Source organism: Eriocheir sinensis, chromosome 46, assembly GCF_024679095.1.
Source record: "Eriocheir sinensis breed Jianghai 21 chromosome 46, ASM2467909v1, whole genome shotgun sequence".
Lineage (NCBI taxonomy): Eukaryota > Metazoa > Arthropoda > Malacostraca > Decapoda > Varunidae > Eriocheir > Eriocheir sinensis.
In genome coordinates, this window is record NC_066554.1 from 8,103,823 (window position 1) to 8,116,881 (window position 13,059).

Genomic DNA, 13,059 nt, shown 5'->3' on the forward strand with positions numbered 1-13,059 from the left:
TACCCTCTACATCCCTTCCTCCTTTCTCTATCCGATTTATCCTCTCTCCTTTGTTTTCTCTCTCTGTATCTTCCCTTCCTTCCCTCTCTTCGTCCTCCCTACATCCCTTCCCATTTTCTACACCTGATCTGCCCTCCTCACCTTACCCTTATTCTTTTTTTTTTACAGCAGAGGAGACAGTGCAAGGGCGTAAAAAAAATAATGAAAAAAAAAGCCCGCTACATACTGCTCCTAACTTACTGCTTCTGCTTCCCTTCCTTCCTTCCTCCCCTTCTTCTTTCCCCTAAACACCCTTCCTCCTTAGCCTTCACTCACTACATCCTCCCTCTCTCATTCCTTTCCCTCTTTTTTTCCCATTTCCACCATATTCATTCTCCCTCCTTCCCTTCCCTCATTCCTCACACCTTTTCCTCCCTTCGCTGTATACCCTGTCACCATTCCCATTCCCTTATTTCACCCTCCCTTCCCTCCCTCCACCTCTACACACCATCCTCACTTCTTAACCCGATGCACACACCACCTCCTCCCCTCTCTCCTTGCAGCTCTCCCTCACTTCTCCACTCGATACAATCCCCCCTACCACAAGCCAACACTCACACACCCTTTCCGTCCTCCCCAACAGAGATCCCCGAGGAGAAACCCACCATTTTTGGGACCCAGCACGAGTATAAGATTGGGGACACCGCCCGCCTCACCTGCGTCTCCGCCCCCTCCCGCCCCCCCGCCATCCTCACCTGGTACATCAACGACAAGGAGGTGAGTACAAGCCCCCCCCCCCCCCCCACCGCTCCCCTTGCCCCCCACAGCTCCCCCTACCCTGGTGTATGTGTTCTTTTCCTGTTTGTGAGTGGTGGTGTTTTTTTGTTTGTGTTGTTGTGAGTGTTTCCTTGACGGTCTTCGCTTCCTGTTTGGTTTCTGGTTTCTTGATATTAATGACAAGGGGAATGGAGACAGAGACAGAGAGAGAGTGAGTGAGTGAGTTGTTTATTGCATTTACATAATATTTTCTTCATTTATTTATTTATTTGTTTATTTTTATTCGTCATTTTCGTCGCCTTTGTATTTCTTAGTTTCTACATCCATCTATTTTTTTGTTCTTTTATCTTAAGGGCAGCGTCGTTCATCTCACCTTCTTCGTTCTTGTCGTTCGCGTTTCTTCATTATTTAATCGTTTTTACCTGTTATTTATTTTTCTTTTGTTAATTTAAGTTTCGTATTATTTGTGATTTTCTTTTTCGTCTTAGCGTTTAATATGAGCGTGAGTTTAGTTTTTCTCTCTCTCTCTCTCTCTCTCTCTCTCTCTCTCTCTCTCTCTCTCTCTCTCTCTCTCTCTCTCTCTCTCTCTCTCTCTCTCTCTCTCTCTCTCTCTCTCTCTCTCTCTCTCTCTCTCTCTCTCTCTCTCTCTCTCTCTCTCTCTCTCTCTCTCTCTCTCTCTCTCTCTCTCTCTCTCTCTCTCACTCACTCTCTCTCACACACACACACACACACACACACACACACACACACACACACACACACACACACACACACACACACACACACACACACACACACACACACACACACACACACATACACTTATTCTACTTGTTTTTCTCTCTCTTTTTTTTCGTTTGTGGATCATTTGTTTTGTCCTTCATTTTTTCCTTTTTTCCTTCCTTCCTTACGTTAATCTTTACTCTTTTTCTTCCTTCCTTCCTTCCTTCCTTTCTTTCTTTCTTCCTCTATATGTTCAACCTTCCTTCCTTCCTTCCTTCCTTTCTTCCTCTCTATGCTCACCCTTCCTTCCTTCCTTCCTTCCTTCCCTCGTTTCTTCCTTTCTTCCTCATTCATGTTCACTCTTCCTTCCTTCCTTCCTTCCTTCCTTCTTTTCCCTTCTTCTGTCCTTCCTTCCTGCTTCTAATTCTCATTCTCTCGTGCTCCCCTCTTTCCTTACTTCCCTCTTTCTTGTCTGCCTTAGGTTAATATTCTTTCTTTTTTCCTTCCTTCCCTCTTTCATTAAATTTTCTCCTTCAGGCTGATTTTAACTCTTCCTTCCATGCTTTCTTTCTTTCCCTCCTTTCCGCCTCGGGTTGGTGGCTTCGCGTCCTTTCACTCCTTCAAATTCCTGCTCTCACCCGCTGTCACCGCTCGCCCGAAGGATCCTCAACGCCGATGCCTTCGCCTGGTTGTCATCGCTCTCTCATTCTCTTACCAAGCTGTTGTTGTTGTTGTTGTTTTGGTGTCGGGGGAACATTCAAGCTCCTATTTTACTTCCGTTTTCTTTTTTTAATACTTGTGTTGTTTGGTATTTATGGGTTTTTTTTCTCTAATATCGGTTCTGTTTAGCATGTCCAACTTTGCTTTCTGTATCTTCTTTTTCTTTTTTCTCTTCCATAGTTTCGTCTTTCCGCCTCCTTTTCCTTCATCATCTCTTATTCTTTTTCCATTGTTTCCTCTTTCCTCTTCCTTCTCCCTCTCCTCCTCTTTCTCTTACTCTTTCTCTTCCTTCATCATCTCCTCCTCCTCCTCCTTCAGTTTCTTCATGTTATTCTTATTCTTTTTCCATTGTTTCTTCTTTCCTCTTCCTTTCCCCTCTCCTCCTCTTCCTCTTCCTCTTTCTCTCCTTCTCGTCCTCTTAACATTCCTTCCCTTTTCCTCCTCCTCGTTCCATTGTTTCCTCTTCCCTCATCCTTTTCCCTCCCCTCTTTTTTCTCTTCCTCTTTCTCTTCATTATCGTCCTCTTGCCATTCCTTCCCTTTTCCTCCTCCTCGTTCCATTGTTTCCTCTTCCCTCATCCTTTTCCCTCCCCTCTTTTTTCTCTTCCTCTTTCTCATTTCCTCTTCATTCCTTCCCGTTTCCTCCTCCTCGTTCCATTGTTTCCTCTTCCCTCATCCTTTTCCCTCCCCTCTTTTTTCTCTTCCTCTTTCTCTTCATTATCGTCCTCTTGCCATTCCTTCCCTTTTCCTCCTTCTCGTTTTTTGCTCTGTTCCGTTGCTCGTCTTGTTCCTAAACCCTTTATCCTCCTCAAAGCACTGTTCTCTACCCACTGTTCTGGCGTTACTATCAACACGCTAATTTGCTAACATTTTTCCACGAACCTAAATGTGTTTATTGCAGTGTTGGGATGGCTGGCGCTAAGTTGCCTCGCTTGGGGTCGTGTTTACTTGGCTGTTAGTGTTTCGGGGGATTATTCGTAACACAAGCCTCGGCGTAGTGTTGCTGTTCTTGGAAGTGGTGGATTGGCTCGAGCGGTGAAGGGCAACGTGTGTTTCTCTCTATCTCTATCTTTGGTTGGTGCAAGACGCTGTGTAAGTGAGAAATGTATTATAAAACTATCTATCTCTATCTTACACTCAAAGCGGAATTATGGATACACCTCTCCACCCGGAACTGAGCTCTCTTTCGGCCTCTCGTTCTCTTTTCTTATGCCGAAGCAGCGTTTGACAGGCCTCTTTGTTGTTGATTTTGATTTTTGCCCTTGATTAACTTATTGAACCGAGGAACCGAAGACCGACTGACTGACTGACTCCTCTTTCTTCTTCTCCTGATTCTTAGTGTCTTATTTTTAAACATTTCGGAGCCCCAGCTCACAAGGCTTTCGTAGGAGCTGTGAGCATTTCCAGGGGTAGTTTTATGACCCTGGTGGTACTTTGACTCTTCTTCTGTACCATGAACCTAAAAAACACTCAATAGAACACTTTGGATGTGCATGCTTGCTTTTTTTCACAGCGCGTTCAGGCAAGCCACTGATGAAAAGAAATATGCCTTTTTATTGTGCTTTTGCGTGACTGTAATTCCAATGCCTACAAACGGCGGTGTGGGGTGTGAGGGAGGGCATGTTGAAGTGATTGATTTAAATTAGTCCGCCTTTCTTCGTTTTCTCTAAATCCCCGTTTCTACATTCTCTAGTTTGGCTCCAAGCAACGTCACGCATAAGCCACGCCTCTGCCGTGTCTCCTCCCACAAACCTGCTTATGACTTAACTTGGTATATATAGACTTAGATGATACCTTCGTGATACCCACTAGTGCCTTACATCTCGCCCATCGCTATATACGGAGGCTTATCGACATTCTGTGTGAGGTGAGGCGAAACAAACTAGACAAACAGCAGAAATGTATAAATAAAGTTAAGAGCAGCCTTTCCCCATCAGTTCCCAATAACACTTTGCCCGTATGCTAACTTCTCGACCCTCCCCATGCTAGCCTCGAAAATAAGCCCCGCCCATGCCATACCGTCCGTCACCAATAAGATTTAGCCTGTACAAGCATCCACCAATCTGATCCAGGCAGTGTTGGAGAGCAGGCGTGGCAAGATTGTGGACTGACCAATGATACACACTTAATGGAGCTAGGGGGCGGGGCTTATATCCACCTTCATCGTAAACAGACGTAGTGAAGTTGAGGATGATGATGGACAGAATGATGCGGTGATATAATGGGTTATGAAAAATGGAATGATTTTTTTTTTTTTTTACAACAAAGGAGACAGCTCAAGGGCACAAAAAAAGGAAACAATAATAAAAAAAAAAAAGCCCGCTACTCGCTGCTCCTGTACGATAATGAGTGTTTCTTTTTCTGGTGTGTCATTACTGCGTTGAACTTCCTGGGTAATATCGCATCAGAATTGTTCGTCATTTACAGCGGCAGCAACAGGGTGCGTCAAAATGATATGACTCGCGCGTGCAAAACTCAAAGCTCTAAACCCGAGCTGATCCGCGAGTGTGATGCACTTAATATCCGGGCTCAGGGGCATATACCACGGAGACGCGCGTGTGTGTGTGTGTGTGTGTGTGTGTGTGTGTGTGTGCGTGTGCGTGTGCGTGAGAGAGAAGCAGAGCAACACAAAGTAAGATAGACGAACACGTAAAAAAATAAATTGTGTAGAGAAAGAAAAAAAAAATTACAGAACCAAACAGATACACACACCGTAGAAAACAAAGACAAACAAACACACACACAAGTAAAATAACAAAGAGAGAGAGAGAGAGAGAACTCGTACCACACCATTAAATATAAACTCGATAAATATCAAGACAGACAGGTGAACAGGCAGGTAGGCAGGTAGACGACTCCGTTAATATTAGAGCAATGTGACATAGTACTACTCCATTCCCTTAAGACTAGCTAGGAGAGAGGGAGAAAGCGAGGGGGATGAGGAGACGCAGTAGGGAGGGAGGCAAGAAGGAAAGGCTGTGGGGAAGTAAGGCGAGGCATGGAGGAAGGAGGGAGGAGGGGACGAGGCTCAAAAGATCACGAAAGGCTCACCGTTCCACATAAACCTCCGTCGCCTCAACTCGCATCCCTCAGCTCACCACCGCCTGATTAACTTATTGAGCCAAGGAACCGAAGACCGACTGACTGACTGACTCCTCTTTCTTCTTCTCCTGATTCTTAAGGTCGATATTTTAAAACACTTTGGCTTCTCACATCAGCTATTTCTAAAGGTCAAAGAGAGGGCCAGTCGGGTTCTAATGAGTGTTTCTTCAGGTTCACCGTACGTACGTTTTTTACTGGTTTAGGTGCAGTGTAGATAGGTTGGTAGGTACGTAGGTAAGGTAGGTAGATAGGTAGATAAATAGATAGGTTCCGTGTTTCCCCTTGTCACTCCCTCTTTTGGTTCACGCTTACCTTTGTGTGTGTGGGGTGGGGTTGGGGGGGGGGGGGCGTGTGTGTGCGTAAGGGTAATTATAGCGTAGTTTAGTCTCACGTTCTCTCTTAATTACACGCCCTCGCTTTGCACCTTCCCCCCGCGTGCCAGCGAAGTTTAGTCCAAGTGTAGTTTCTGTCCTAATCGCCCCGCCATCTCGCACGTGGAGGAGTGGGTGGGCGGGGTGGCGGGGGGGGGCGGGGCAGTGTTGTGGGAGGAGGGGTGGGAGTACCGGGCGGGGCAGAGGTGTTGAGGGGTAGGAGCGGGAGGGGCAGAGGTGTTGAGGGGTGGGAGCGGGAGGGGCAAAGGTGTTAAGGGTGCGAGGGAGGGAGGGACGGAGGTGTTGAGGGGTAGGAGCGGGAGGGGCAGAGGTGTTAAGGGTGGAGGGGAGGAGGGAGGGACGGAGGTGTTGAGGGGTAGGAGCGGGAGGGGCAAAGGTGTTCTCAAGGCCAAGGAAGGACGAACTGGGAGCGGCCGCGGTGATATACTACTTTAGATTAACCCAGAAAGACAGAAAGAGGAAGGAAAGAGAGAGAGAGAGAGAGAGAGAGAGATAAAAAAAAAGAAAAAGAAAAAGAAAGGAAGAGAAAAGAAAGGAAAGGAACAAAAGGGGAAAAAGAAAGGAGAGGAAGAAAAGAAAAAGAGAAAAAACGAACAGAAGAGAAAAGAAATGAAAAGCAAAAGAAAATAAGAAAAAAATAAAAATAAAAAGAGAGGGACAGAAAGAACGAGGGAGCAGGGGTAAAATTCCTCAAAGCTCAACAATAACGTAACTCATTCATTGGCTTTCCTTTCGTGTTCCTCCCCCTCCGCCACAACGAAAAAGCTCCAATACGGACGTCAAGTGTTGGGTTACGTGAGCGAGAGGAAGACAACAAAAGGTATCGGCAGGTAGTTAATTAAAGGCTGCAAGGTGAAGGCCACGCGTGTGTATCTCTTTAACACCCCCCCTCCCCCCCCCCCCCACACCCACACACCCACTTCCACACACACACACGCACACACACTTCCTTCCCTTCCCCTTCTTTCCCTTTACCGTCCTTCCTTCCTGCTCCTTTCATTCTCTCAGTGTTGTATCTTTAACCTTCCTTTCCCCTCGTCTCCTCCACCCTTTCTCCTCCTCCCTTCCCTTCCCCTTCTTTCCTCTTATCGTCCCTCCTTCCTGCTCCTTTCATTCTCTCAGTGTCGTATCTTTAACCTTCCTTCTCCTCGTCTCCCCCACCTTTTCCCCTCCTCCCTTCCCTTCCCCTTCTTTCCTCTTATCGTCCCTCCTTCATGTTCCTCTCGTTCCCTCAGTTCCCTCCTTATTCGTCCTTTTCCCCTCGTCTCCACCACCCTTTCTCCTCCTACCTTACTTTTCTTTTTCTTTACTGTCCCTCCTTCCTGGCGTCGTAGGGTGGGCGAGGCGACGCACCCCTCGACGTATGCCCCTACTGACTGATTGATTGATTTCCTTTCCCTTCATCGCCGCTCACCCCTCTTCCTTACCTGCTTTGTCCCGTCCAAGGATTCTAGAGAAATTCCTTGACTACATCCCTCCTCCCCATATCTCTTCCCTTCACCCCTGTTCCTCTGCCTGCTCTTCTTTTCGTCTTCTCTGCTCTCATGTTCATTCCTACACGCTGCACTCTGCCCTGTCTCACCTCTTCTCGTCACACCTGTCTGGCTTCTCTTCCTCTCTCTCTCACCCTCGGTCCGTCATTTCCACCTTTTTCTTCCTTCTTCTCATCTAGCTGGCTCCTTTCCTTTCTCCTCCTCCCACCCTGCCCTTTCCTCCTCTCCTCTCTTGTCCCAACTGCCTCTCTCTTACCTCCACAGCGCTCCTCATTTCATCCTACCTGCTTGACTTCCATACCTCCTCCTCCACCCTCCCCTCCCTTCACTCGTCAATTCTTCTCGTTCCATCTGCCTCTCATCTCTACCCCGTCCTTCATTTTCACGTCCTGTTTCATCTTATCTGCTCTCCTTTACTTCGTTTCCCCACTCTCGCCCTTCCCATGTCACCTCGTTTCAACCCCGTTCCTTCTTTCCTTCCTGCCTTTCTTCCTTCAAACTCCCTTCTCGTCCGCTGCCTCACATTCCCGTCCATCCCTAACAGACAATATTCAGTCGCCTGGGTCCCCTTATAGTCCTTGAGTACTCTTGCTAACGTGTCTCCCGGGTTCTTGCATCACAGGGGCGTTACGTACCGTCGACATAATGCGGGGTCTTCGAAGCTGAGTTGAGATAGATGGCAGTATTGTTACCTCTCCCCCGTGGGCAAACAAAGGATAGGTGCAATAGCTCTTCTTTGCCTGTCTATCTATGTGAGGCAGAGTACCATGTTTCATTCAAAGCATTCAGGTGATCTCATGTGAAGGTATATTGGGGAAGATAACATCGCTCATCCAGTTGGTTTTCTTGCATAGGAGAAAAATAGAGCCATAATTGGGAAAGCCTGATCTTCCTCATCCTCACCCTCATCCTTCTCTTCTTGCTCCTTTTTGCCTTTTTTTGCCTTCTCATCCTCATCCTCATCCTTATTTCATCCTTCTCTTCTTGCTTTTTTTTTTTTACTTTTTTGCCTTCTCATCCTCATCCTCATCCTTATTTCATCCTTCTCTTCTTGCTTTTTTTTTTTACTTTTTTGCCTTCTCATCCTCATCGTCATCCTCATCCTTATTTCATCCTTCTCTTGCTTTTTTTTTACTTTTTTGCCTTCTCATCCTCATCCTAATCCTCATCCTTCTCTTCTTGCCTCTATTTGCCTTCCTTTCGTCAAGGTCAGTAAAAAGTCATTAGAATCGAGTCTCCTATCATATTCCATTCATATTAATCTAAGCGCGTGTTTCGATTCTCAGCTTCGTTTTAGCCGAAAATAAAGTTCAAATCAATTAATGTCCTTTGTCTCACGGCTTTTTAGGTAAGGAAAGAAAACGTACTAGACCTTTTCGTTTCATCCAGACACAAGAACCAGCGCTACAGTTCTGCCCCCTTCCTTCCTTGACGCAGCTCTGAGGATCCCCCATTCTGTTTACGAGATGATGTCGTGAAATAGCATGAAAGAAAACGTATTGTAAACTTTTCCTTTTCTCCACGCAACGGAACCGAGTCTTCAGTGCTGACCCTACCTTGTACAGTTCTGCCCCCTCCCTTTCTGGACGCAGCTCTGAGATCCCCCATTCAGTTTACGAGATGATGTCGTGAAATAGCATGAAAGAAAACGTATTGTAACCTTTTCCTTTTCCCCACGCAACGGAACCGAGTCTGCAATGTTGCCCCTACCTTGACACAGCTCAGATCGTCTCTCATTCAGAATACGGGTTGATTACGTTAACCTAACCTAACCTAACCTAACCTAACCTAACCGAACCGAACCTAACCTAACCTCACCTATAAGCTCTAAGACAGTCACATGCTTGAAACTCTCGGCGCCCAAGGACACACATTTAAAAAGACTCTTATATGGGCTAAGTTCATTTCCAGGGGTAGTTTTATGACCCTGGTGGTGGTAGCTTGACCCTTCTTCTGTACCATGAACCTAAAATACCACTTTTCCTTATCTCCACACAACGGAACCGAGTCTACAGTGCTGACCCTACCTTGGCACAGCTCAGAACGTCTCTCATTCAGAATACGGGTTGATTACGATATGAGAGAGAGAGAGAACAAAGGGGATGAGATAGAGAGAGAGATGGGGGGAGGAGTGTTTTCCCCCACCCCCTACATCCCTCCTCCCCCAGTCACCCCCCCTAGCCAGGTATGATTAACACCCCTTTACCTTCCCTTCCCCTCCCCCCCACCGTCTGACACCCCCCGAGACAACTTCTGCGGCAGTCTCTCACGTGTCGGGAATACATGCATTGGCCGGTTGGGGGGTGGGCGGGGGCAGGGGGGGGGCGCCGTGGAGTAATTGTTTAGGCAGGGAACTCACGTGTGGGGGTGGGGGGGAGGGGGTGGGAAGAGGGGAAAGGGCTGTTCTTCTCGCTTGCCTAGGTCTTACTTTTAGGGTGTGTGTGGGAGGGGAGTGTGTGTGTGTGTGTGTGTGTGTGTGTGTGTGTGTGTGTGTGTGTGTGTGTGTGTGTGTGTTTATTAGTTACGTCTGGAAGGTGAGTGTTCTAGTGCTGTTCATCCTCCTCGCCTCCTCCCTCATCCGAGAGCTTCTTTTTTTTTTTTTTCTTACTTATCCTCCTTTGTTCTTCGACCCACTGACATGGTTTTCACTCCTCCTCCTCCTCCTCCTCTTCTTCTGTCTCATCCTCATCCTCATCCTCATCCTTCTTGCTTCTTTTCCTCCTCCTTTTTCTACATTTCCACACTCACCTCGACCTTCACCCTCTCTGTTCCCTGTGCCTACATTTTAATCCTCCTTATGTTCATTATAATCAGTATCATTATCGTTGTTGCTGTTGTTGCGGTCTTCGTTCTCACTGTCGCCACGCATAACTATTTAAGCAGAAAGAAGCGGAGACATTCGTGAGAGTTTCGTAAGGCAGCCACAGACAGTTTTTCGAGGCCTCTCTCACGTGCCTGGTGCTGAGGAACGCTCGCTGACATTCTTAGGTCGGTTCAGCGTGCCTAACACCCTTGTGCACCTCGCCGCGCTCCGGGATGCCTCCAGACGTGTAAGTCTCCCAAGCTGCTCAGCGGCCGAGGTGGAGGAATAGTTTCGTGGCCTGAAACCCGTGAGAAAAGGCAAGGAGTCGCGGCGCCAGACGTAGAGGTGGTGATCTCCGCTACGAAACACCTGAGCTTCTTAGAGGGAAGAATAGCAAGAGAAGATGTTCCAAGAAAATCGTTGAGTACCGGTGCGCATCAATTTATGTAAGTATGAGGCAGCTCTGAGTGAAGGACACGAAACTGGCGCCCACGAAGTCCGTCCCTGGCGTGACTTCATCAACCTGCCGAGAGCTGTTTGGAGACTGAAGGTGCGCGAACAGCAAGGCTTAAGACGGCGTCACACAGGGCAAATTTCTCCCAATATGTTGCTCGTTTTTGTTGATGATATCGCCAACCAACAATACTGACCCTATACTGACCCTGAACTGTTGTGTTGACGCCGCGCTCCAACAACAACAAACACCACGCCAGCATCTCTCCAGCCACTGTACCATGAAGCGGAAGGATATTGAGGTTTTAGAAGATTGTGTTGCTGCATTGCACATAATGAAGCATGTGCTACGACTGCAGAAGCGCTAGGAGAGGCAGTGGCATGATCCCTCACCAGATCAATGAGTCTGTGCTGAGCTTGAACACTCCAGCAAAACCTTGTCGTGGAAGTGTTCTCCACCTCAACAGTTTGTTCACCTCGCGCCAGGCACAGACTCCGCCCGGCATACCATCACAGTCAGTTGAGTGTTATAAATAACTTTACACAGTGGACAAATAAATCACAAACACATACTCGCACATGTACGTCGATTTTTGGAGTTTTACAGTTGACAATTTGAGTAAACATGTACGCTGACTGATTTTCAATTTACATTTACAGCTTATAGCACGAATGTCATTTGACCCCGATTTCTCCCAACCAGTCTGGCCAAATCTTGTTGATGGTTGTTCATTTTACCCAACCGCCAACCAAAACGAGCAACATGTTGGGAGAAATTTGCCCTGTGTGACGCCGCCTTTACTCAGGGAACACTCGAGGGGAGGAAGTGTTGTGCCTGTGATGTGGTGTGGTTCACTGGGTGACATTCTAGTGGAGAGTCAGTGGGTTGTCAAGGCAATGAACTCTCTCGCTAATGCTACCCAGGGTTGATCGCCACTCTGAGGTCACTAGTTTGTCCGTGAGTTTGGGTTGAGTGTTCTCCTCGTTGCTTCGTATACCCAGACGCTTTCGACTCTCACAATCAAGGTTTCCAAAGACCACAAAGGGGATTAGGTCGGATTTTCATGGTGCAGAAGCCTTGTCAAGCTATCACCAAGCTCATGAAACTAACTACTTTTTGCTTAGCGGGTTGTTTCGTTCCCTGTTTTTGTTGCTCTTGAACTGCTTCCATCACTGTAAAAAGAAATCCATTAATTTTCATAGCTCTTCCATTTCAAGGGAGGCTGAAGACTGGCTGGTCTCCTCTCTCTTTACTATTCTGGTCTCTCGTACTTACAACTTTTCGTTTCCTGTGTTTTTTTGCCCTTCCATTGCTGTAAAATACTAGGAGGTAAGTTTCATGGCTGTTTCATTTCAAGGGAGGCTAAAGACTGACTGGTTTCCTCTCTCTTTACTATTCTGGTCTCTCGTACTTACAACTTTTCGTTTCCTGTGTTTTTTTGCCCTTCCGTTGCTGTAAAATACTAGGAGGTAAGTTTCATGGCTGTTTCATTTCAAGGGAGGCTGAAGACTGGCTGGTCTCCTCTCTCTTTACTATTCTGGTCTCTCGTACTTACAAGTTTTCGTTTCCTGTTTTTTTATGCCCTTCCATTCCTGTAAAATACTAGGAGGTAAGTTTCTTGTCTGTTTCATTTCAAGGGAGGCTGAAGACTGACTGTTTTCCTCTCTCCCACTCCTTGTAAGCCGTCCACTCGCCAGGCCTTCCCAGTCGCCCCAGTCAGCCTTCCCTTTCCAACAGCGTAATCTCTCTTTCCAGCCCGTCTCCTGCCCCAGCCCACTTCCCCTTCCACTCCGTCACCCTCCCTTGCATTCACCGCCCCATCCACAGCCTCACACCATACCATTCCCATTTCTTCCATCTCCTCTCCTCGCCTCCTCTTCCGGTCCTCCCTCCTTTTTGCATTTGCCTCTTCACCCCTCGTTTGCTCCCCCTCTTCTCCTCCGTTAGCTACTCCTTCATGCTTGACGTTAGGTACTTTATCTTGTTGTTCAAATCATCACCTCTTCTCTCGCTCTGTTATCGTCCTCGTCCTCGTCCTCGTCCTCGTCTTAGTTTTTTTTTCTTTTTGTCTTCGTCGCCATGGAGGGTTTTGTCCTCATACTAATTTAAGTCCTCTTCATCCTCGTCCTGTTTGTCGTTTTGGTACTTTTCTATTTGTCGTTTTTGGTACTTTTCTGTTTGTCGTTTTGGTACTTTTCTATTTGTCGTTTTTGGTACTTTTCTGTTTGTCGTTTTGGTACTTTTCTATTTGTCGTTTTGGTACTTTTCTATTTGTCGTTTTGGTACTTTTCTATTTGTCGTTTTGGTACTTCTCTTTTCACTCTCGCCCTAGCCCTCCTCCTCCACCCCCTGCTCCTCCTCCTCCTCCGCCTCCTCCTCCTCCTCCTCCTCCTCCTCCTCCTCCTCCTTGAATGTAAGACGCTGGGAGTAATGTTATCTTTGTATACCTCGTTGCAATGACCTCACCTGGATTACGCAGTGCAGTTCTGGTCCCCCAATAACAAGAAGGACGTTGAGTTACTACAGAGAGTGCAACGACGCGATATAATATTCCTACCATTGTTGAGGGCACAGCAGTATGTAGAACGACTCGAGCGATGCATTCTCTTTACGCTGG

At 47.1% G+C, this 13,059-nt stretch overlaps 1 protein-coding gene across 1 annotated transcript in view; it reads left to right on the forward strand.

Moving 5' to 3' along the window:
• The window catches only part of LOC126980928 (uncharacterized), a gene marked incomplete at its 5' end in the record, with an annotated part of 96,837 nt that overhangs the window by 53,327 nt on the left and 30,451 nt on the right, over window positions 1-13,059 (forward strand). The window contains one exon of the mRNA XM_050831384.1: window positions 623-756. Coding sequence (XP_050687341.1) covers window positions 623-756 — 134 coding nt within the window. The remainder of the gene's footprint in view (window positions 1-622; window positions 757-13,059) is intronic.